Source organism: Gymnoscopelus braueri (assembly GCF_963280865.1).
Source record: "Gymnoscopelus braueri genome assembly, chromosome: 1".
Lineage (NCBI taxonomy): Eukaryota > Metazoa > Chordata > Actinopteri > Myctophiformes > Myctophidae > Gymnoscopelus > Gymnoscopelus braueri.
In genome coordinates this window covers 39,283,681-39,305,647 of record NC_137603.1, presented here as the reverse complement: position 1 = coordinate 39,305,647, position 21,967 = coordinate 39,283,681, and the positions used below count along the sequence as shown (strand labels likewise).

Sequence of the window (21,967 nt, the reverse complement as noted above, 5' to 3'; positions counted from 1 at the left end):
CTGAAGACGTTTGGCATGAGGCCCAGGACTCCTAACATCCTAGTCTTCTACAAAGGCACCACCGATAGCATCCTGATGACAAGATGCATCACCACCTAAGCATGGGAACTGCCGTGCCCTCCACTGCAAAGCGCTGCAGAGGGTCAAGCAGACAGCCCAGAGCATCAGTGGATATGAGCTTCCCTCCATCAAGCATACAGTTGAGGGCGTGTCAGTAAAGCCCATAGGATCTATCAAAGCCCCGGCCTGTTGCTTGTCTGCGTGTTCCACACATGCACTCTGATGATTTATTTTTATGTATGTGTGTATGTGTGTATACACACACACACACACACACACACACACACACAGTGCAACTGCTGTTGTTTAGTAAAAAAATGTAACAATAAAATATGTTTCTTGCTCAGCAGTTGTGTGATGACCACATTCTTACACAGTTCCAGACCACGGGGCCGGTGAGGATGAGCAGGCATCAAGCCGAGCGACGGTGACGTGATTACGCATCGTCTGACTTGTGCTGCTGTCCCAAGATCTGGGTCAGGCTTCACAGAGCTTATGCTGTACCGTTTTAACCCATTCAATCCGGGAACGCATCTGTGTAATTTTAGATTTCATTGTTTATTCAAAAATATGCCACGCTATGAGCTTGTAGATTTGCTATTTTGGAAAAAATAAACGATTTTTTTTTGTAAATCTGTGAATATATATATATATATTTTTAAGGTAACATTTTTAACTCAAATTATTGCTTCTGGGGGTCCCTGGAAGAAAAATATTTTGAGATGGGGGTCCGCGGCCAAATACATATCATTTTGGGGGTCCTTGACATAGAAAAGTTGGAGCACCACTGATATACTGTAGCAATAAAGTTAGGATTAGGATTTAGGAAAAATAATTAGATATGTTTTTGGCCGCAGACCCCCCATCTCAAAATGTTTTGTTCCAGGGACCCCCTGAAGCAAAGATTTGAGTTACAAATGTTTGCTTTAAAAAATATATATTCAAAGAGTTTCACGATTTAAAAAAAAATCACACCCTGTGTGAAGTGGGCGGTGTCTTGCTAGCTAATCACAATACTGAATGGAGTCAACCAATCATGTACAAAAGATAAATACATTTATTGAAACACTCTTTATGATGGACGAAACCATAACTTGAAAAAAACCAAATTTTGTTTTTTTCAAGTTATGGTTTCTTATATAGGGCTATGCACATGTGTCATGTGACACTGGCCAATCACAGTCCTGAATAGACTGTGATTGGCCAATCACAGCGCAGGATAATTGTACAAATTTCCTGGGCCCAGATCACAGCGCAGGAAAATGTACATTTTTCCAAATCTCACTTATAGGGGCGGTTTCACCGCCCAGAAATAGCCGATCTACAAGCTCATAGCACTGCACTCGGTGCCACGCTATGAGCTCGTATATCTGCTATTTTTGAATAGCCAAAGTATAAAATATGGATAAAGTGGTTACACAGATGCGTTCCCGGTTTGAATGGGTTAATATGCAAAGGGAAAGGGGTTCCTCCTTGGAAATGTAGGTCAGGGAGGAAAACAAGTGGCAGAAGATGCTGTGGTCTGAGGGCAGGCACCTTTGGGAGACATGCATCACTCAGCGCACGCTGTCCAAATCAAAGCAGTGATCTCAATCAGACTGAATACACCTGCATAAATAAAGCAAGAGACTATCGGGACAGCAGCAAAACACATAAAGCAGGCTGGCCTATTTAGCCAAGGCCAATCTATTTCTCTTCCATTTCAAGGCAAGAGGGCAGGGAGAAAGCATCAATGATCTCCACCAACTACAGTTAACAGACCCTCACCACCATAAACACGCGCGCACGGTGAATAGTGAGGCCATCTATGTACATTTGATGTGTCCTTTTCTTATGTGACCAGGAGGTGCAGTACTCAATGCAACACAGATGATCAATGCAGCTTGTGAGACCGAGGATGGCTAAGGAACAGCTTGTGGAATTTCTTCCTTCTTCTTCGGCTAGGTTTTCTGGAGCCCGCTCTGGATATTAGAAATGGCTGGCAACAGACAGGCTTGTCGTATGTTTGTGTGTGTATGTGTGTGTGTGTGTGTGTGTGTGTAGCAGGTGGCAGGCATCAGGAATGGGGAGTTCTAGCAGGCTCATTAGACAGGATTTTGGACAGGCTTTCCTTCTCTAGCTCTCGGTCTGGGATGACCTCTCATTGCTTCTTATACCCTGCTTCTCCTGATTTTTTCTCTCTCTCTCTCTCTCTCTCTCTCTCTCTCTCTCTCTCTCTCTCTCTCTCTCTCTCTCTCTCTCTCTCTCTCTCTCTCTCTCTCTCTCTCTCTCTCTCTCTCTCTCTCTCTCTCTCTCTCTCTCTCTCTCTCTCTCTCTCTCTCTCTCTCTCTCTCTCTCTCTCTCTCTCTCTCTCTCTCTCTCTCTCTCTCTCTCCACTCCATATCTCTCTCTATATCGTTCTTCTTTCCTCTCTCAGTTCTTCCACTGTTCCCTCCCCCCCCCTTCACCTCTCTGTCTGACAGACTGTCTACATCTCTTCTCCTTTGCTTGCCGGTCTGCTTCCCTCGGAGTGCAATGGCAGAACCCGCAATTAAGGCCTGGTTCTGTGACAGCAGGGAGAAGGAGAGAAGGCATCAGCCAGGGGGATGGAGTGGGGGACTTTCAAATCTGCAAGACCTGAGACATGAGATATGCTGGAGATCAAGCATCAAGAAAGAGAGTGTGGGGGAGAGAGAGAGACATAAATAGAGAGACAGACACAGTAAGCAAGCTGCAGACAGACAGATACAGGGAGGGAAGGAGGGAGAGAGAGGGAGAGAGAGGAATCGGAGAAAGGCAGGGAGGAGGGCAGTAGTGGATGGTGCTAAGATCCTAACTATATAGCATACGCTCACTTTGGATGTTGGGAATGGGATGCATCATCGACACATCACATCAACACACATGCTTTCAGGTTCCCACTTTCGTGGGCATGTTTTGAAGACAAACAACATCCGAGTTTTGAGCCATAACTAATGTATATTCCTTGGTATAAAAACAAACCAGCCTTTTCTCTACAACTTAAACTAAATAACTGAAATAAAGAAACACTTGTAGAAGACTAGTTAGTACTTCAACAAAGGGACAGAGACGGGCATGAATGTCTGTCTTAATGAAGCAATTTGCTCATTGAGTCACTCTGAACCTCATTGATGATTTCTCTCCAATTAGTTGTTGGGGAGGTCTATAATGGGATTTATCAGAGAGCGATGGCCAGGGCCAGTACATGGCTTCAGTGCAGTTTAGCAAACATGGATCACTCTGCATCGTGTGATGACAGAAAGACAAAGAGCTTCTAACTGGCCCATTAATGGCTTTACACACACATGCTCTGCAGGCCACGCCATTAGACCAATACTGAGAGGCCTAATGGCTCAGCCAACCATGAATCCCAGCATCCTGCAAACATCTGCTTCCCATGAGAAACTACAGCACTCTACTCTTACTGTAGTGTCATCCTCAAGCCTTTTAAGTGAAAGGATTCCTTTGTTGTTCATCCCATCATAAGGAGGAAGTTGCTATGACCTCCCAAGTTTCATAAGTGGCTTGAAGACAGAATTTGGTGACATGGAGCTTACAGATTAATGGGCCCAACACTGGAGAACTCAGTTGTGTGATGTTTGAGAGCATGTTGGGGTTTCTAAAGCAAGACAGGCAGGAAGGCCTGGTCCATCCACCACTTGGCTTGTAGAGGAGAGCGGAGTTTGCAGTAGGGGCGGCCATAGCTGAGTGGTTAGTGAGCCCGCCTAGGGAGCCAGAGGCCCTGGTTGCCCCAGGTACGATTCCAGGCCACGCCAGCATATGTGTCGATGAAATGAAATTTGTCCCTGAGCAAGACTCTTAACCCCTAATTGCTCACAGGCCCTCATTGGAAACAAGCCCGCAAGGACTTTCATGAACGTCCTGTTAAAAGGAATTATCCTATCCTTATCCCCGGTTCACCTCAGAGGAAGATAAGGAGAGTAGGAGAGGAAAACCCGTCTCCCACTCTGAGTACAAGGGAGCAGGAAGGTTGGGGTGGGAGGGGGGGGATTAGAGCATCAAACTTTAAGGTCCCTGGTTGGATCCCCAGCTCTTCCTGGCAGTGTGTGTGAATGGGTGAATATATCACACTTTGTAAGGCGCTTTTGGTAAAGGTGCTGTATTAATTAACCATATCGAATCATTACCAGGTTTGAACTGGGTATCATATCATATCAAGAGTTCTCCCCACTACTAAAATAAATGCACAGATATAAATCAGAAATCAAAGCCAAGCCAAGAATTTTCTAGCTTTCTTTTTTCACAAACAAATGGACATCAGATCATAACTAGTGTACAGTGGATCATCTACAATGTTTTTCACCATGAGCCCATACTAACAATCTAAATATATATCCTTGCAAAATAATTAATTAATGACACTGGTGAATAGCATTGCCCAAGTACTCCAAATTGGGATCAGCAAAACATGGTTCTGTCCCCCACATTCAGAACAAAGAAGAAGCCTGGTCACAGCATTGGGGGCATGATGGGACTGCAGCACCACCTAGTGACTGCCCTATATGGGTAAACACACACACACACACTTACACATAAACCCAATGTGCACATAGAAAGCATACAAAGACACACAAACACACACAAGCGTGTCACCTCTGTTTGTTCTGAGGCAAGCCCTTGGCATCCACGGCAAACATCTTGGACACAAAGATGATGACAGGCGCGTCATCCTCGCTGGAACACTTCAGAAAGGCTGGAATGTATGCACAATACAGGAGAGCTTCAGGACAACTCTTTACAGGAGGGACAATGGAAAACATCATACAGAACAAAGAGAGGTGACAATGGTAAATCACACATGGCCTTGGTCTGTGTTGACTCTGCGCACACCTTGAGGCTACAACATGAGCATTCATTTTGATTCAATTTTTAGATCAAATACAAAAAGGTTCACGCCTTTCCAGTCTCAGCTCACATCACCAACAGCTAATGAGATGTGAAATCTTGAACGCTGGATCTCATCGGATCACTCAGATGTAGTTTAGTCGGCATCTGTAGACATATGGATGTACATATTTTTTTCCCCTCTTTTTTATTTTTTGTTGTTGTACATAGTGTTATATATTGTTTTTGGCTGTTTATTTTGTAATGATATTTGAACTGTGGTGCCACTATATATGCCTATGAACTAAATACCAAGGCCCTCATTGGAAACAAGTCCGCAAGGACTTTTATGAACGGACCTGTTAGACAAAGTATTTTAAATGTAACTGTGCTGTTTTACATTTTTTGCCTAATAAAATATTCAATCAATCAATGAAAGACTGGAGAAGGCCACAGCAGCAGCAGAGGAGATGGTGGAAAGATTGACCTGCCAAGACTTCTCTCTCTTACTCTCACACTCTCCCCCTGGCCATGCCGCCAAGGGGAAAAATAGGATGCTGGCTGACAGAATGGCTGGCTGACACACTGACTTTCTGTCTGTCTGTCTGTCTAACTGGCTGGCTGGCTGGCTGGCTGGCTGACTGGCCGTAGGGAAACGGGCAAGCATCAGGTCCCATAAAAACGACGAGGTTTGGAGGAAATATAAATGGTTCCATAAAAGCTAAACATGACAGGAGTATTGCACCCGCTGTGAATACTGCCTTGGCAAAGACAGAGATCAAACAACACCTCCTTCCCGTCTGGTTCCATGCAGTTGCTTATGTGAGAGAAATTATTGTTTTGATATTTTTCTAAACATGAGATTAGGAAGTGCGTCAAGGAGGGCAGGGGATAAATGATGCAATCACTGGCAGAGTTGGAGAAAGACGTTCAGTTTCACACATCTCCCTTTACTGTGGTGTGTTCCCGTGCCTGCGTGCATGAGCTTGTGAGTAAACAACAAGCACATGCAGAGTTGTCTCCGTCTGCCTGCATGTGATGTATATGTGTGTGCGTTACCTGTCTTCAGTTCCTGTGTCTGCTGGGGAAGCGAGTCGAATAGTCGCGCTCCGACACTCATCAGCTTCTCCACCCTTTCCTCTGCTATTTCCAGAGCACTGGGCAGCTTCTCACAAACCATCACTAGACACAGCTTTAAGGACTACAAACACAAAGACATCTACACACACACATTCTGTGTGCCAACAATAACATACACTCATGGATGAGGATTTGTGCATGGCGGATGCTCATGCACAAATATACGCTTTGCCAAAATAAGATACAGTAGCTAAGGCAAGGCAATGAAGTACGCGCAAACATGTACACACACACACACACACACAGAGGATACAGAGTACAGCCTGTGAGACAGGCAGCCACTGACTGCAGATGGCAGAGAGGAGGACTTTGGGGTCGGAGTGGCGAGAGTCACGGGCCATCACTTTCACTCCTAGTGACGCCACGACCTTTTCCACCTTCTCCTTGTCTCTGGGGACAACAACAGCAGGACAGGAGTACAACAGAAGTTATGAGGAGTGCTGTACATCATCGGCTTAGAACTTTTTAGCACACATTATTATCATGGTCACGTTTTGTCATTAATGTACTATTCTGCACCAAATGTGTTCATAAACCATCTAGTTTTGTTATCACAACTTAATAAGAAGATACTTCAAAGTCTGGTACGGTTGAAGGCACACATGCACCCACAATAATTTATAATATATATTTTTTGTACAGTTCTGTCTGCCTTCACAGTTGACGTCAACACATTGTAATGTTATCTCATAGAATTCATATCAAGTTTGTCCCAGTGTGAATGTTTACACGCTGAGGGTCACATGTTGGAGTTTTTTCTCCATCACCTGTGAGCAGATGGAGGGATGCCTGATTTCTAGAGACCATTCTGTCCAAACAACAACCCCCGTCACTCCCTGGGGGCCAAGCATATGTGGTCCAAACGGACCCACGTATGGCAGAGCCTTCTGTTTAACTTGGTGTAATATTATGGTTAACAGTTACGTGTGTGTGTGTCTGTGTCTGTGTCTGTGTGTGTGTGTGTGTGTGTGTGTGTGTGTGTGTGTGTGTGTGTGTGTGTGTGTGTGTGTGTGTGTGTGTGTGTGTGCAGAAGAGACATTTTTAGAGAGACATTTATATCACCCACCTCCGAGTTACAACAGCATCATACAAACTCCAAATGTTATCCAGTACTAACTGCACAAATAGTGGTTTCTTCCCTTTGGCCTGCAAGAGAGGTAGAGTGAGAGAGAAATGGAGGGGGCGGTTGGTAGAATGAAAGAAAGGAACAGAGGAGTGAGCACATTTTGAGATAAACGCTAAGGAAAAGGCAGAAAGAGAGGTTTCCGATAATTAGCTAACCAAGTGAGCTCTTTCATTCTTTTGGATGGACAGTGTGGATTCCACTTTGGTCAGCTCTCTTCATGTAGGTAGCTAAAAGAATTCACATCACCAGAGAAAGCGGTGCACAGACCAATGGCCAATCGTGGATACTGGATAGACACTGAGGCAGATATGCCGTGCAAACACACACAGATGGAACACACATATAAGCCTTTTACATTTATATGAACCGCTAAAGAGGTTTTACCAAACCTCTGGACCTGTCCATGGATCAGGATGCATGTAGTACACACAAACAAACGCACTACACCACAGTAGCTTAACCTAGGTAGCCCATTCACATCCCCTGTAAACAGCCTCCCTCCCCCATTCAATGATGACTGCAGACGGATGGGGTGAGAGAGGTTAAATCTCACCATAGTAACCGTACAGTGGGCTGTCGTTTCTGGTACTGTACTTTAAATGTTGCCGTATTGGTTACACATATACGCCCTGAAACATTTGTCATTCACTTTCTATAGACTGTTGTGCGGAGCTTAATTTGTGTGACAATGCAAAAATGTGGCTTTAGCTGTTCGAAGTATAGCGATGACGCAGCTCATCACACGGCCTTTGAGGGGAACGCAGGTCATCGATCACTCTGACCGTGCGATTGACCCGGCCAGAGAATGATGAAACGTGACAGCTGGCATGTTCAAATGCCCCGTTGTCGGTTATTGAATGTCACTGTTTACCACCAGTTATGGGCTGATGAGGGAAGAGAAAGATGTTTCTTGAAATCCTTTGATTTAGAAAATGTTTTTGATAAAAGGCCTTTTTCCATGGTTAGCGGTAACATCCACGCGTATATTGTGGTCGCAGTGACACGGCTAAGTCGAGTGGGCGGCGGTGTTATTATAAGGAGGCACCACTGAAGTGGGTGAAGTGCAGTCCATTAGCATCTCACATTAGCTAGATATTCATGCATTCACTTTGCTCATAAAATGGCACTGACATAACAGAGAGAACAGAGGCATTGTGAGGGAAAATAATTGTACTTTTGCTATTGAGAAATGCAGAAAGACAAACACGGATACAGAGGGGAGACAGACAGACAGACAGACAGACAGATAGACACAGAGAGAGAGAGAGAGACAGAGAGAGAGACAGAGAGAAACAGACAGACAGACAGAAAGAGACAGACAAATGAATAGACAGGGATGGAGAGAGAAAGCAAGACAAAGATTGAGAGACAAAAGCTGACATGTAAACAAACAGGCACAAGGCCAGACAGTCACTGTGTATCATTGTATAAAAGTAAACCAAGAGTAACAGTTAAGACTTGTTACCATCTGCCTGCATGCTTCTCGTGGCTACTGCCTCCGAGACAGCACTCGGACAAAAAAGAAAAAGAAAAAAAAGACTTCAAGGACACAGGAGATTGACTGATTGTCCTGTAACAGTCTATCAGTCAGTGACAAAACCACAGAGCAGAGAGCTACTCAGGCCGATCACCCACCATCAACCTCAGGCTCAACTGGCTGCTGGAGTAAACCACACAGGGCTATTGATCAGGGATGGAAGGCTTAGGCAGGCAATTGCTGCCTTATGGAAAGTCGTCAATGTCAAACATGCTCTCTGCAAGCTGATGTCCTACAACTGAGACAACAATAAAAACACATGAATCACATTCCTTCTACACACTGTGTAATGTCGCTTGGGGCCCGATCACCGAGGTGAGCAGAGACCTGAGGATAGACTTCAGCACCAAGGAGAGTGCCAAGCCCTGGGTCAGCTGATTGAAGGAAGGTATTCACCTTATTCTTGGCCCTTCTCCAGAGCGGCGCCATTGCCCTTTTCTGTTGCTTCATTCAATATCTGGTCACTTCCGCCCTAATAGGCTGCAGCTAAGCCTAAAAGAAGCAACTAGGCTAGGTTTTACCACTTTACATCGGCTAGTTAAAAAAATAGCAGATCTACAGGCTCACAACGCGATCTGCTTTTTTCAAAACATATTGGGATAAAAAGTCAAAAATGTTGAATATTTTTGAAACATTTTAACAACACAAATCTTGTATGGGGGTCCCTGGCACAAAATATTTTCAGATGGGGGTCCGCGGACAAATACATTAAATATAAATGTATTTAAATATTTTAAAAACAAGCCCAAAGTCGCTTATTATAAGCAGACATGGCAACACTGGTAAACAGGAAACCCCTGTTTATATGGTATGGGGCTCCTTACCCCACCTATTCCCCTACCTATAGGAATAAGGTGAATATCATAGATATAAAAACATAGATACCTCATTGGTCACTGCATTTCATTGGAGTGACCAGTTTCTGCAGCCGCCATGTATTGCGAAGTGACAGCCAAGCCTTCTAATCTATTTATGTCCACTGAAGCAGGCGGTCTCTCCACTATTAAAATCATCATAACTCAACCGATTTTCAACGTATTTTTCAAAAGTAACAGTAATAGACACAAAATGTCTGTCTCCAGTCACCGAAATAGACAATATACATGAAATATACAGGCCACATTGCAGAATTGCTTTTTTTGTCTATATCCAACATCCTCATCATGCTATTCAGGTCAGAACACAGCCATCTATGGACGTTTTTTAGACCAAACATTAAATAATAAATACCACGATATAGATGAAATCGAAATACATATTTATTATTGATTTTTTGGACCAAAAAACTTCCATTGCTGTCAACTTTGAAAGAAGACCATCATTGAGTTGTTTTTTTTGTTTTGTTTTTACAAACAGGAAATACATTGAAATCGGTTAGACACAGATAGCCTGTGTTCCATATTTGAATGGCACTGAAACCATACCACTCCAAGACAGTTGAAAGCAATTATAACATCAAAGTCGCAGAGCAGTATAATATAATGGTTAGTAGTAAGTAGCCTAAATAAGTAAGTAAATAAATAAAGTAAAATAACAAAAATCCCTGGAAGATAACTGTTTTGGACAACTTCTGCCGTGTTGCCACTCTGTAATTTATAGTTTGGCTAAGTTATGAAGCCTCATTTTGTAAAATTGAGAAACACAACTAATGACAATAACACAACATGATGGCTGTCGATACCAAATTGGGTATCCTCAATGTGCTCCCTGAACACAAACACATCTTCGTTCTGAACCAATCTCATCCAAAGCTGCACACAAACTAATTATGTCTCTTCTTCCAGTGGAATTCTGCCGAGTTCCAAGCTGCTGCCTCTTATGAACTCTCCCTTCCCAATATGGCGCCCGCAGATACGCCCCAGAATCGGAGATGGCGTCTACCTTTTTATGTCTATGGTGAATGCATTCTCAAATCAGTCTGAAGTGATGACATCAGGGTTCAGATTGGCAGAGTGCTGCTGACTGCCGTGGTCTGATCAGCCCATGGCTATTAATGCTGCCAGATCTCTCCTCAGTGTGAGCTCACTCTCCTTGGTGGAAGACGTAGGACTGAGCGGTCAACAATATACACTCCAACATTATGGCTTAAATAGCTTATGTGAAACTGTGTGTTTGTAGGCAACATAGAGGCTTGTGCTTAGACTCAAATAACCCTTGGAAATACCCCTGTCCAGGAAGAATTTATGTTGATTGTTTGAGCTGCCTTCCTCCTCCCCGCTTTTGTTAACATTTCCCCTAATAAATGTGCTTGTTTGCAACTTGGAAACATTGCCTCTGTTGTAGGTGTAGGTCAGTGCTTTCCAGTTTTCACTGATTTGACTGCTGATTGCTCAACAAAGACTCCCTTAACATTTGCTAGTGTTCTTTAGAGTTGGACCAATTTAGCCCATATAATTTCCCATGATCAGAGGTTAAATGATAGAAATATGCTACACTAATATTCTCTAAGGCCACTTAAAACAGGTATTGGGAAGTATATTGCAAACTGACAATAACAAAACATAAGGGTTAAGGGTGCTGATAACTGCATACGTTTACATACACTCTAAACTCCTATCTTAATATATCTTGGGCGCGGGGTGAACTGAATAAGTCATGTGTTATGTTGTAAACATCTTAATCTCCACTTATCTTAATACTAAATGGTCATTATCAGACTTTTCTCAGTGAAATTGTGGAATGATGATTTGGCACCTTACTGTACTTTTGTATTGTTTAGATGTGTACAGCACAAGCTCAGTACTGTAAGCCTGTCCATGTGCAACCGCAGCATTAAGCCGCTGTTGAACTCATTTCAGACAAAGGAGACAGAGAAAACATGAGGTGACAAACAAAAATGGAGCATGAGACGCCGAGGCAGGCTGCCAAAACTAAATTGGGTATGATGGTGACGTAATCTAAACAGTAGAGATTTCAAAGTGCCAGTGATCTGATCGACAGCCAGTGCAACCAATCAAAATGGTGTGCAATGGAATCAAGCAGAGCGGAAACGAGTCGGCAATAGACAGATCGGTCTGCAACGATCGATTATCTTCTCAGCGATCATTCTATCGTTTACTATTTGATTAATCTAATAATTGAGAAGTGCAGTCTTTTTTCTTCATAATTTTGTTTATATATAAAACAAAGTATAATTGTTTGTTGTTATAAACTACATGACAGGAATGAAAATAACCATGTTAGAAATACGATTGCAGGGTACAGGTATAATGGAGGGAAATAATTACTGTAACCTTTGGGGAGAAGGCAACTGATGTATTCAATCAATAAATGCAGATGAGAATATTGAACACTGCTGAACATCTTACATTGTAATCATTCTGAGAATGAGAGAAGTAGTGGACATTTCATTACTGAATGTGTTTGTTCCAACAGGTTTTAGCTGACCAAGAAACCATATAAGCGATTGAAATGAGAAGATATAAGCCCAACAAAAGCCAGTCACAGACAGTGTCTGGGTTCAGGCAATGAGCCAGTTCATTTGCTGAGAGATGCACACTCTGTTAGTTTTCATTACCTGGGCTCCCCTCATGATCTTCTTGGCTTTAGCATTGAGGTAGAAATCTCCCCACAGCGTTTTAAGGAGCACCTCCTCTTTAATGCCCATCCTCTGGCTGTAGATGCGGGCAAACTGCTGGATGCTACAAAACATACACAGTATGAAAGTCTCAGAATGTGATTAAATGGTCTGCCTCTTTTTGGCATCTTGTTCTTTGTGCAAGCTCACTGACAAAAGAGACAAACATATCTCTTGTGCAGCTGATGCCACAGTGGTTTCAACTGTTGATTGGTTTTGAAGTGGGCCCATTAGTGACTTTCAGTGAAACAGAGTTTGTAAATTCTAAGTGATTTTAAAAGCGTCTGGGTAAACATTTTGTTGCTCTCTGCAACTTTCCATTCATCAGTAAACGAGTTTCTTCTGTTCAGCCTTGGAGGAGACTTGGCTTTGTCTCCGCAGGGACTTAATTTATTTATAGCAGAGAGTTATCGCAAGGACACAGCTACTTTCAGAACTAGGTCTTCATGTTTGTGATGTCTGCCATCATATGCACAACTAATGTTACTGATGCAGTATCTCATCAGTCTGAAGCAGTCTAGCATGGATGGAGACTATCCAACTGTGCGATGGCATGAGGGGGTGGACCAATATGCAAGCTGTATGGTGAACTACTGTGAGGACAACAGTACCATCATTACAGAGAAGGTTGCTTCACAGAGTTTTACCAAGGCACAAGGTGAAGGTTAACATTTGGCAACAAACAATAAAGGGTTTGTTTACTTTTCTGTAGTGCCTGTTATATCTGGGTCTGCACAACATCCTCTTGGTTCAAAATAATTAAATCTGAGTTCATAGCTCCATCTAGTGGACACCTAGAAACCTCTGCTAATGACAGCCTGACTTTCCAATTACTCCCCACCTTCCCCATTGCCGTCCAAGGCTGTGGTACTCAATGCCCGTATTGGGCAGAAGGCAATAGCAAAGGGTAACATAATGATCTAACTGGTCTAATTGTTCTGTTATGAGATGCCCTCCCCCCCATATAGATTACCCTAGTCTTTCTTCCACAATCTTCGAAAGCTACAGAGTCTGTAATTCTGCCTAGTAAAAACTGAGCTACAGTAAGGAAGCTGCCATCTGCTCTTCAGATACGTCTTATAAGGCAGTATGTCGCAGAGGTCCAGTAAAAGGAAATGTCACTATCAATTTCGTAAATTTGCCTTTGATTATTATGTTCCAACTTACTTGGATAAAACTGCTATCCTTCCTGACCTGAACATTTATTTTCTTTTTACTAAAGAGCTGGACAGACCTGGACAAACACTCTATATAGCAATGATCAGAACATACAGCTATTTAACACTTTTTTGAACAAAAGCAATATCACCCATTTAGACCTGGAACACCTATACGTTGTTATAGCTTTCAAGCCGGGAACACCTCTGTTTCACATTAGCTGTTGCTATAATATAGCATATGTTTAGATGTTTTTAAGATTTTTTTTTTAACACACATTTTAAGTTTTTCCAGAAAAGCGTTTTTAGAATCAGGTCTAAAAGGGTTAACCTAATTCTTGCCAGTTTCATTTAACCCAGTGGTTCCCAGCCTTTTATGGATCAGGGCCCACTTGTAAATCTCAAAAGCGTCCAAGGCCCACCCATTTGACCACTTAACGCGGCAGACATTGGGCCGTGGGCATTTTCTGAGCATGTCTGTTTCAATGAGGAATCAATCGATTCACAAAGACCCCACAAAAATGACTTCACGCGGTACATAACATAAAATGACATGAGACCTCCATACCTGAATCCCCATCCATCCACGGCACTGCTAAACACCACATTGCCCTGGAGAGGAGAAAAGTAGAGGTGGGAGTCATCCGTCTCCTCCAGCCCTGCACTCCAGTCATACACCTGGTCTGCTCCTGAAAGCTCCGCTGGACCTCCTTCTTCGCTCTCCTTCTCCTCCTTCTCTTTCTCCTCCTTCTCTGCACGCGCCTCCAGCACTTTGGATGTATACAGTGACGCCGTTACTGCATTCACCTGAAAAGGAGCAAAATCAAAGATGGAGAACATCAACATTTGAAGGCCATTCACACTAAGCACTATAACTATAGTACAAACTATAAAAAATATGGTTTTAAAAGTCAAGTGGGCGGCAGAGTTCACACCTCGACTATAACAAATACAATGGTGAACGATGTAGTTATAGTTATCGTTGTAGTTATAGTGCTCAGTCTGAACAACCCTTTAGCTAAGCAGTAGGTACACATTTGTGTATACTGTTGATACTGAAAAGGAAACTTTGACTGTATTTAATATGAATCATGTACAGTAGTTATACAACAACACAAGGGTCTATCAGAGTTCAACATCACTTTAAGCCTAGAAAGGCCTACTGTGTCTAGACATGCTATAATTTCCCCCCCTAAAATCATTCTCCTCAAAATCTCCTGATCACTGTGTGTGGACCACTAAATGAACTGGATGTGTTGAGGGCACTGATTTATTCAGATGTGAAGGAAAGATGAATGGTGGGAAACCCACCTTTTCCAGAATCTTCTTTAGGTGTGTGTACGCTTCCTGGGAGGTGAGCTTCAGCTCTAGGATCAGTCTGTCCATCTTATTGATGACCAGAACAGGTCTGATGTTCTCCAGCCAGGCCTGACGCAGCACCGCCTGGGTCTACACAACCGTACACATGATAAAATCATTCAAACATATCAAATGCATTTTTACAGAAGAATAAACATGTTCCATAAAATGTCCTGTCTATACAAACTACAAATATAAATAATGTGTCTACTTTTATTCCACTAGCCTTGATTGATTGATTGATTGAATAATTCAATTAGGCAAAAATGTAAAACAGTACAAGTACAGTTATAACACTTTGTCTAAAAGGTCCGTCCAAAAAACTTTGAACCAAACAGTTCAAAATCATCACAAAAATACAGAAAAAACAACACTATGTATACAGAGTCGGAAAAACAACGGGGGCGGGGGGAGAGTCAAAGGAAGGGGGGGGGGTCGTCAGTCTAGGGGAGAAGTGGTACTACCTCCCCCTTTGGCCTCCTCCTGACAGGTGAATTTTCAGGGCTGTTTGAAAGGAAGCCAGCTGTCAAAAAGGGGCTGAATCAGAGCTCCTGAAAGGGTCCCGAGAGCACTTTTGTTGACAAAAGAGGACATTCTGCCTGGTTCTCTGATTTACTCTTTTGATCACCTTTGTTGCCATGGTTTCACCTGTCAGGTATTTGTCAGAATACAGCCCCTTTACATGTGATATATAATGTGTCTGTTTTTGCAAAAGTCAAATTTCAACACAGAGTTGTTGGATGAACAACACATTTAGGCTTCTGGTGTTCTCTGCTCCAGGGCAAAGACACATTACTGGATCATTTATGTATAAGTATTAAGACTGTTTCTGCTGTACTCAAACTGCCACCTACAGTATGTTTACATTGACACGCCTGATATATGCTTTTAAATGATGTCTGACCTGCACATGAGGTCAATGTGCACAAAGGTCTATGTTCTACATCTGTTACTATTCTATTACTGCACCTCATGTTTATATTTGTTACTATATATCTGCTGCTATTTTAACTGCCTCATTCTATCGCCATGTCTTCTAACCATGCACGTACCGGTAATCATGTACTGTATAGATTTTACCCTAGGGACTTTCAAAAACATGCTTTAGACCCACATTTTCACTGTAGAGGACTCCTAGGTTCACTTGATGTTTTGGGTTTTGTAGGTTGTGCGTGCGTGCGTGCGTGTCTTCTTTGTCTTGTCCTATGTTTTTCTCTTTTTCTCCTGTGTAATAACTGGATTGGGGGCGCACCACAAATACCGAACCTATCAACCTATGGGTTCGGTATTTATAGTGTGACCCCCATCCAGCTATTACACTGGCCCGGGGCGCAGCTCGAGGAAAGACAGATCATACATCTTTCCTCGAGAAAACAAAGAAGACTAAACTAGGACAACATGAAAACCTGTCACGCTGTAGAAACTAAACATACACACACACACCCCACATAAACGACAAATCGGGGCAAAACTCTTGCAGTGTGGGGGGCAGATTTGATGCTCAAGGGGAGTTTGTTCCACAACTTTGGTGCCAACACAGCACAGGCATGGACACCTGTCCTTACTGTGGTTAGACTGTGTGGAGTCCTTAAATACAACTGACTGTCAGATCTGAGTGACCTGGAGCTGGAAAATGTGTCCAAAGGTTCCACAATATAGGCTCTTTGAAAACAGCCTTCACTTCATTTTACTCTACTCATATCAGGAATATTTGGAATATCTGACTTGTGTTTCCTGCTAGGCCTGTCACAATTATTACATAATCGTCATAATCGTTTCCATGTTGAAAGATTTTCACACATTTTCAAATATAAAAAAAAAGCTGATCTACAAGCTTACAATGCGTCACTTCGTGTCACGTGGTAAGCTTGTAGATCAGCTATTTCTGCTTTTTAAATGTTTTACTTTTCTTTTTACATAAAAAAAAATCAATAATAAGTTATTTGTCATATCTGCCCAGTGCAATTTTTTATTACGAAGCCTAAAAGGCTCCATATGTTCAATGCAAAACACACAATTATTTAATCGCAATTATTTGAGTGACAATTCATCGTCAACTTAAATTTGTAATCGTGACAGCTCTATTTCCTGCTCTAGCTTTCCATCTCTATTCTTCTTCCCTTTCCTGAAAACTACAAACAATGGGAGCTTGTACGAAAAATAATTTCACCCACTTTATTTACACCTATAAACCTGTGATGTGATAATAAAGAGCAAATCAGTTCCTGGATGTGCGTCTTAGCAAAAAATGTATCTCCCTGATTATCAGCAACCTGTAAGCAGTCCAGCAGCGACACAAACCTGGGGACAGACGCCCTCCACGGCATCTACGAGGACAATGGCTCCGTCACACAGTCGGACGGCTGTGGACACCTCCGAGGAAAAGTCAACATGACCCGGAGAGTCGATCAGATTTAACAGATACTCTTTTTCACCTGAGGGGGTAAGGAAGAAAGGAAATACCGTCAGAAATAGAAATAGAAGAGAAAATGAATATTACAAAGAGCCAATAATTCTGTTCTGTGTTCAGAACAGAATTTATTATGTCAGTTCCAAAATGTCAACTGACAACTAACAGCGTATTGGCCCCTGCACTTTGATACAAGCTGCCTGAACAAAGCTGACAAAATCATTATAATCTTTCACACCTTTACAGGCTAGCCTCAACACTGAGTTATTTATGAAAGGGCCCCTCTAGTAAATGTATTTCAGGTTTTCTGTGGTTTGAATTCATACATCACACAAGAGCCATGGCAACCAGGAGGACTTGCAAGTAGATTCTTAAGGTCAATTAAGGTGGCATGTCAGCAGGGATTTCAGCCCATCACTTTTAACTAAATACTGTTTCAAGAGGAGCTTAAAACTTCACACTCAAGATACACTTATTTGCCAAAAATGGTCTATGCTGCTTCTGGAAGGATTGTATAGCACTACTGTACAGGTTGGCATAGGAAAACATTAAACAGCTGTAAAACGCAAAAAAGAAATAATAGCTCTAACTTCTTTTGATGATACATTTATCCTTTTACTTCTATGTTTAGTGTACTGTACTTGATTTCGGTGATTTGTTTACAGTTTCACATACGGTAAGCAATTAAGGTTTAACAAAGATGCATGTCTTACCAATTGCATAGTGTAGAGAGATGGCACTAGACTTCATAGTGATTCCACGAATCTGTTCATCCTTCCTGCTGTCCAGATATCGCAGCTGGAATATAAGAAAATACAAATAAAAAACAAACATTGACAGGCACAACTAACAGCAACCAAGATATGACCAGCTACAAGTTGAATTCTGCTCAAAATTATAATGTGATGAAGAATAATCAGTAAGAGCAGTAAGGTACAATATGTAGGTTAGAATACCTTTGGTAGACACATACCTGTCCAGCTAGGCGACTTGAAATGATACCATTGGTTGCCACTAAGCAGTCAGCCAATGTAGTTTTGCCTGTAAATATGCACTCTGGTTCTCATTGTGTTTCGTCGGTTATACAGCATTTATATGGCCACAACATGGACATTAATGTTTACATGAGAAAACTGCCAGAAAGCTGCTGTAACATCACCAACTCAATCAACTTACCATGGTCAACATGAGCCAGAATGCAGAGGTTCCTTATGTTGGCAGGGTTTTTCTGGAGTGCAATGATCTTGTCTAAGCTTTTGTGCCCCATGCTTATGATTACCTGGAAAGAATTACACATTACTTATAGCAGTGGTTCTCAAAAGTGGGGTCCGGGGACCCCCAGGCCAGGGGCCCGTGAGGGGGTTCCAGGGGGTCCCCAGCTAAATGATTGTTAGTTAGGAACAAAATAATAGACCAAAGTTTCTCAAAGTGGGTGCAAGATGCAGGTGCTGCAAGTCCAGAGAATACGTTGTTAATATTTGGAATTTAGCAATATCACTTAAAAAATGTATTTTATTTTAGTTTAAATGTCAAGTACAAAGATATTTTCAATCAGTTTTAATGTAAATTGATATTCTCCTGGTGATGTCTCTTGGGGGGAAATATTTACATATTTACATACCGTAATGACATAAATGTAATGTGCTGTATGTGACGATGTAATTAAGGGGTGCCGTGGATGAAAAGGTTATTTACAGGGGCGCCTTGGCTTGAGCCCAAAAACTTTGAGAACCACTGAAATAGACCCTGTACAGTTCTATACATAACTCCAAAGGTTGTCCAAAAACAAGCACCAAGAACCCTGATCATCCTAGGGATACAATAATAGCCTCCGACAGTAGGGGTGTAACGATACATTTTAACAACGATTCGATACGTATCACGATACTTGGTTGTCGATACGATACATGAACGATACAGGTTAATTTAGAACGATACGATATGTTTCGATTCAGTGATTTAGTCGATACGATACATGAACGATACAGGACAGGTTAATTTAGAACGATACGATTCGATTCAATGACTTAAAATCGATATAGTAACTATTTATTTACCCAAAAATTCTGTGTGAAAAATAAATACCTGGATACTGGATATAAACCCCTCTTTCTCTTTTTTTCTTCTTAAAAGTACTTAGTTTGATATAATTGATTATTTGCATTGCAGAACGATTCGATACGATTATTTGCATTGCAAAACGATTCGATACGATACAAAGTCAAACGATACGATATTTAGCTGTTTGCATATCGATATAGTAGATCGTTGAAAATTCAAAACGATGCATCGATGCAGTTACTGTATCGTTACGGGCCTATCCGACAGTGTGCAGTACAAATGGAACCAAATGGACTAGTTATGGGGGTCCATAGCCTAATAATGCATACCAAACTGGGGGTCCTTGAAATAAAAAAGTTTGATAATCACTGACGTATAGCATAATTTTATAACTTGTCAGTTAAAGTTTACCGCAGTGTATGAATATCGATAGTGAATTCCAGTGGTGGTAAAAGTACTCAAATGTTTTACTTAAGTAAAAGTATCAATACTGCAATGTAGACATACTCTGTTACAAGTAAAAGTCCAGAATAGAAAATTTACTTGAGGAAAACTAAAGTACAAAGGTATTGGCGTCAAAATATACTTAAGAACTGAAAGTAAAAGTAATCATTATGCACAATATCCCATTTTCCATGTTTCCAAATATATAAAAATCCTTTGAAAATAGCCATGGCTGAAGTGGTTAATGTATGTTTTACAAAGTAACTAGTAACTAAAGTTTTTAAGTAATTGTAGAGGAGTAAAAGTACTATATTTGCCTCTGAGATGTAGTGGAGTATAGGTAAAAGTATTGAAAATTGGAAATACTCCAGTAAAGTAAAAAATCCTCAAAAGTGTACTGAAGTGGAATACTTGAGTAAATGTACTTAGTTACTTTACAGTTTACACCACTGGAATCACTGACGTATAGCATAATTGTATAACTTGTCAACACCAGTGTTATCTCTTTAAGGAGCTGTAGGTAGTGGATATTACAGTATAGAGGTAGAGCCTCAAGAAAATCGATAGTGAATGAATTCCGATACAAAAACAGAGGAGAAACGGCATCAACAGAGGGTTAATGCTGATCTGTGTGGATGACAGTTGTCAGTCAGGTGAACAGATCAGGCTAACCATGGGCAGCAACTCGTCAAAAGTCTGTCTAGAATGAAGAATGATCTTTATACCCGGCACACACTGAAAGGATTTTGCGAGCACGATGTGTTATAATACTATGACAGTTTAGTGTAATAATACATGCCAAAACAACGTTAGAACCATGGTTAGAACAACACGCATGTGAACAGTATCAACTCACGTTGTTGTCCCCGGGACCCCGGAAGCTGCTGGTGCCTCGCGTCAGACGTTTATCCACGCCCACTGGTGCGTAAAACGTCACATAGCAACGAGGACGCTCCTGGGTGGTTGTTAGGATACCAGAACGATGTTGCCATGTCCGCTTGTTATAAGAGTTTTTTTGGGGCATGTTTCTAAAGTGTAGTTGCTTATGAGGGCTTGTTTCCTAATGCTGTTTAAACCAGTGGTTATTAAACATTTTAATTATCAAGGACCCCCAGATTAATATGTATTTGTCTGTGGACTGAGAATATTTTGTGTCAGGGACCTGTGTATCAGATGTGTGTTGTTAAAATATTCCCCAAAAAAATCCCCAAGATTCTTTTTTGATTTTCAAATATTTTCAAATAGCCGATGTATGATTGGTTTAAAGTGCTCACGTGGCTTCTTTTGGGCTTGTTTTCATACACCTGGTTGCTTATTTCTCTCGCAGAATCTGGCAACGCTCAGTGTCGGTTTAACTCTGAGGCTAGATAACTGTAACAAAATTGGCATTTGGTTACAGTTGTACACTCTCAGAGTTACAAATGGATACATTACACACTGACACAGCACGATTTTATTGTACTTGGGATTCAACAAGATCTTGCTGTAAAATATGGAAAAGCTGTGTATATGTGCTATTCTTCCTGCTGATTAATGTCAATTTATTGATTTAATTTTTCATAAGACAACACTTGGCTATACCTTACATATACCTTATTGGCTCGCAATAATATGTAATATAGATAGATCTGCATAGAGATTAAATTTGGTATTAGGTTATTACTTACTATATATTAGTAAGTAATATACTGAAGAAGTAATATATATTACTTTCACTTATTACTGTCCTCAAAACTGTATTATAACTTAAATCTTTTATTTTTATTTTGTACTATACATAGCCTATATGTTGGACATTACTTGTACCGGTGGGGTAACACTTATGCATCAGATGTCTATAATGTGTTATAAACATACTTATAATGCATGATAATTTGCTTATAACACTGTATAATTATAGTTATAAGAACTCGTAAATACTCATAGTAACTCATTATGAAACATTTTGTAATGACTTATAAGGCCATGTATAAATGCATTGTAGTATGCATATATAACACTGAAATTGCAGTTATAAGAAATAAGTACTCATAATGCAATCATAATGCATTATAAACCATTTTATAATGACACTACCTATCAAAGATGTAAGACATTGTAATCATTCACTTAAAATGCATTATATAATCACCGTTAAAATCCATTATACTGTCTAAGCCGATTATAAAAGATTATAAGTATGTTTATAATGCATAGCAAGTGTTACCCCTTGGCCCCACTCTGACCTAGATAGGAAAACAAATGCAATGAA

The 21,967-nt window shown here is 41.3% G+C and overlaps 1 protein-coding gene across 1 annotated transcript in view; it reads right to left on the bottom strand.

Moving 5' to 3' along the window:
* efl1 (elongation factor like GTPase 1) overlaps positions 1-20,587 on the bottom strand; it is an 86,540-nt gene extending 65,953 nt beyond the window's left edge. Inside the window, exons 1-12 of the mRNA XM_080436339.1 lie at positions 20,573-20,587; positions 18,388-18,490; positions 18,185-18,252; positions 17,925-18,009; positions 17,103-17,236; positions 14,754-14,891; positions 14,011-14,249; positions 12,226-12,349; positions 7,112-7,191; positions 6,299-6,435; positions 5,965-6,087; positions 4,675-4,774 (exon numbers count right to left, since the gene is read on the bottom strand). Of these exons, the coding sequence (XP_080292465.1) occupies positions 4,675-4,774; positions 5,965-6,087; positions 6,299-6,435; positions 7,112-7,191; positions 12,226-12,349; positions 14,011-14,249; positions 14,754-14,891; positions 17,103-17,236; positions 17,925-18,009; positions 18,185-18,252; positions 18,388-18,478 (1,319 nt within the window). The 5' untranslated portion in view covers positions 18,479-18,490; positions 20,573-20,587. The remainder of the gene's footprint in view (positions 1-4,674; positions 4,775-5,964; positions 6,088-6,298; positions 6,436-7,111; positions 7,192-12,225; positions 12,350-14,010; positions 14,250-14,753; positions 14,892-17,102; positions 17,237-17,924; positions 18,010-18,184; positions 18,253-18,387; positions 18,491-20,572) is intronic.
* Between the last annotated feature and the right edge of the window lie 1,380 nt (positions 20,588-21,967).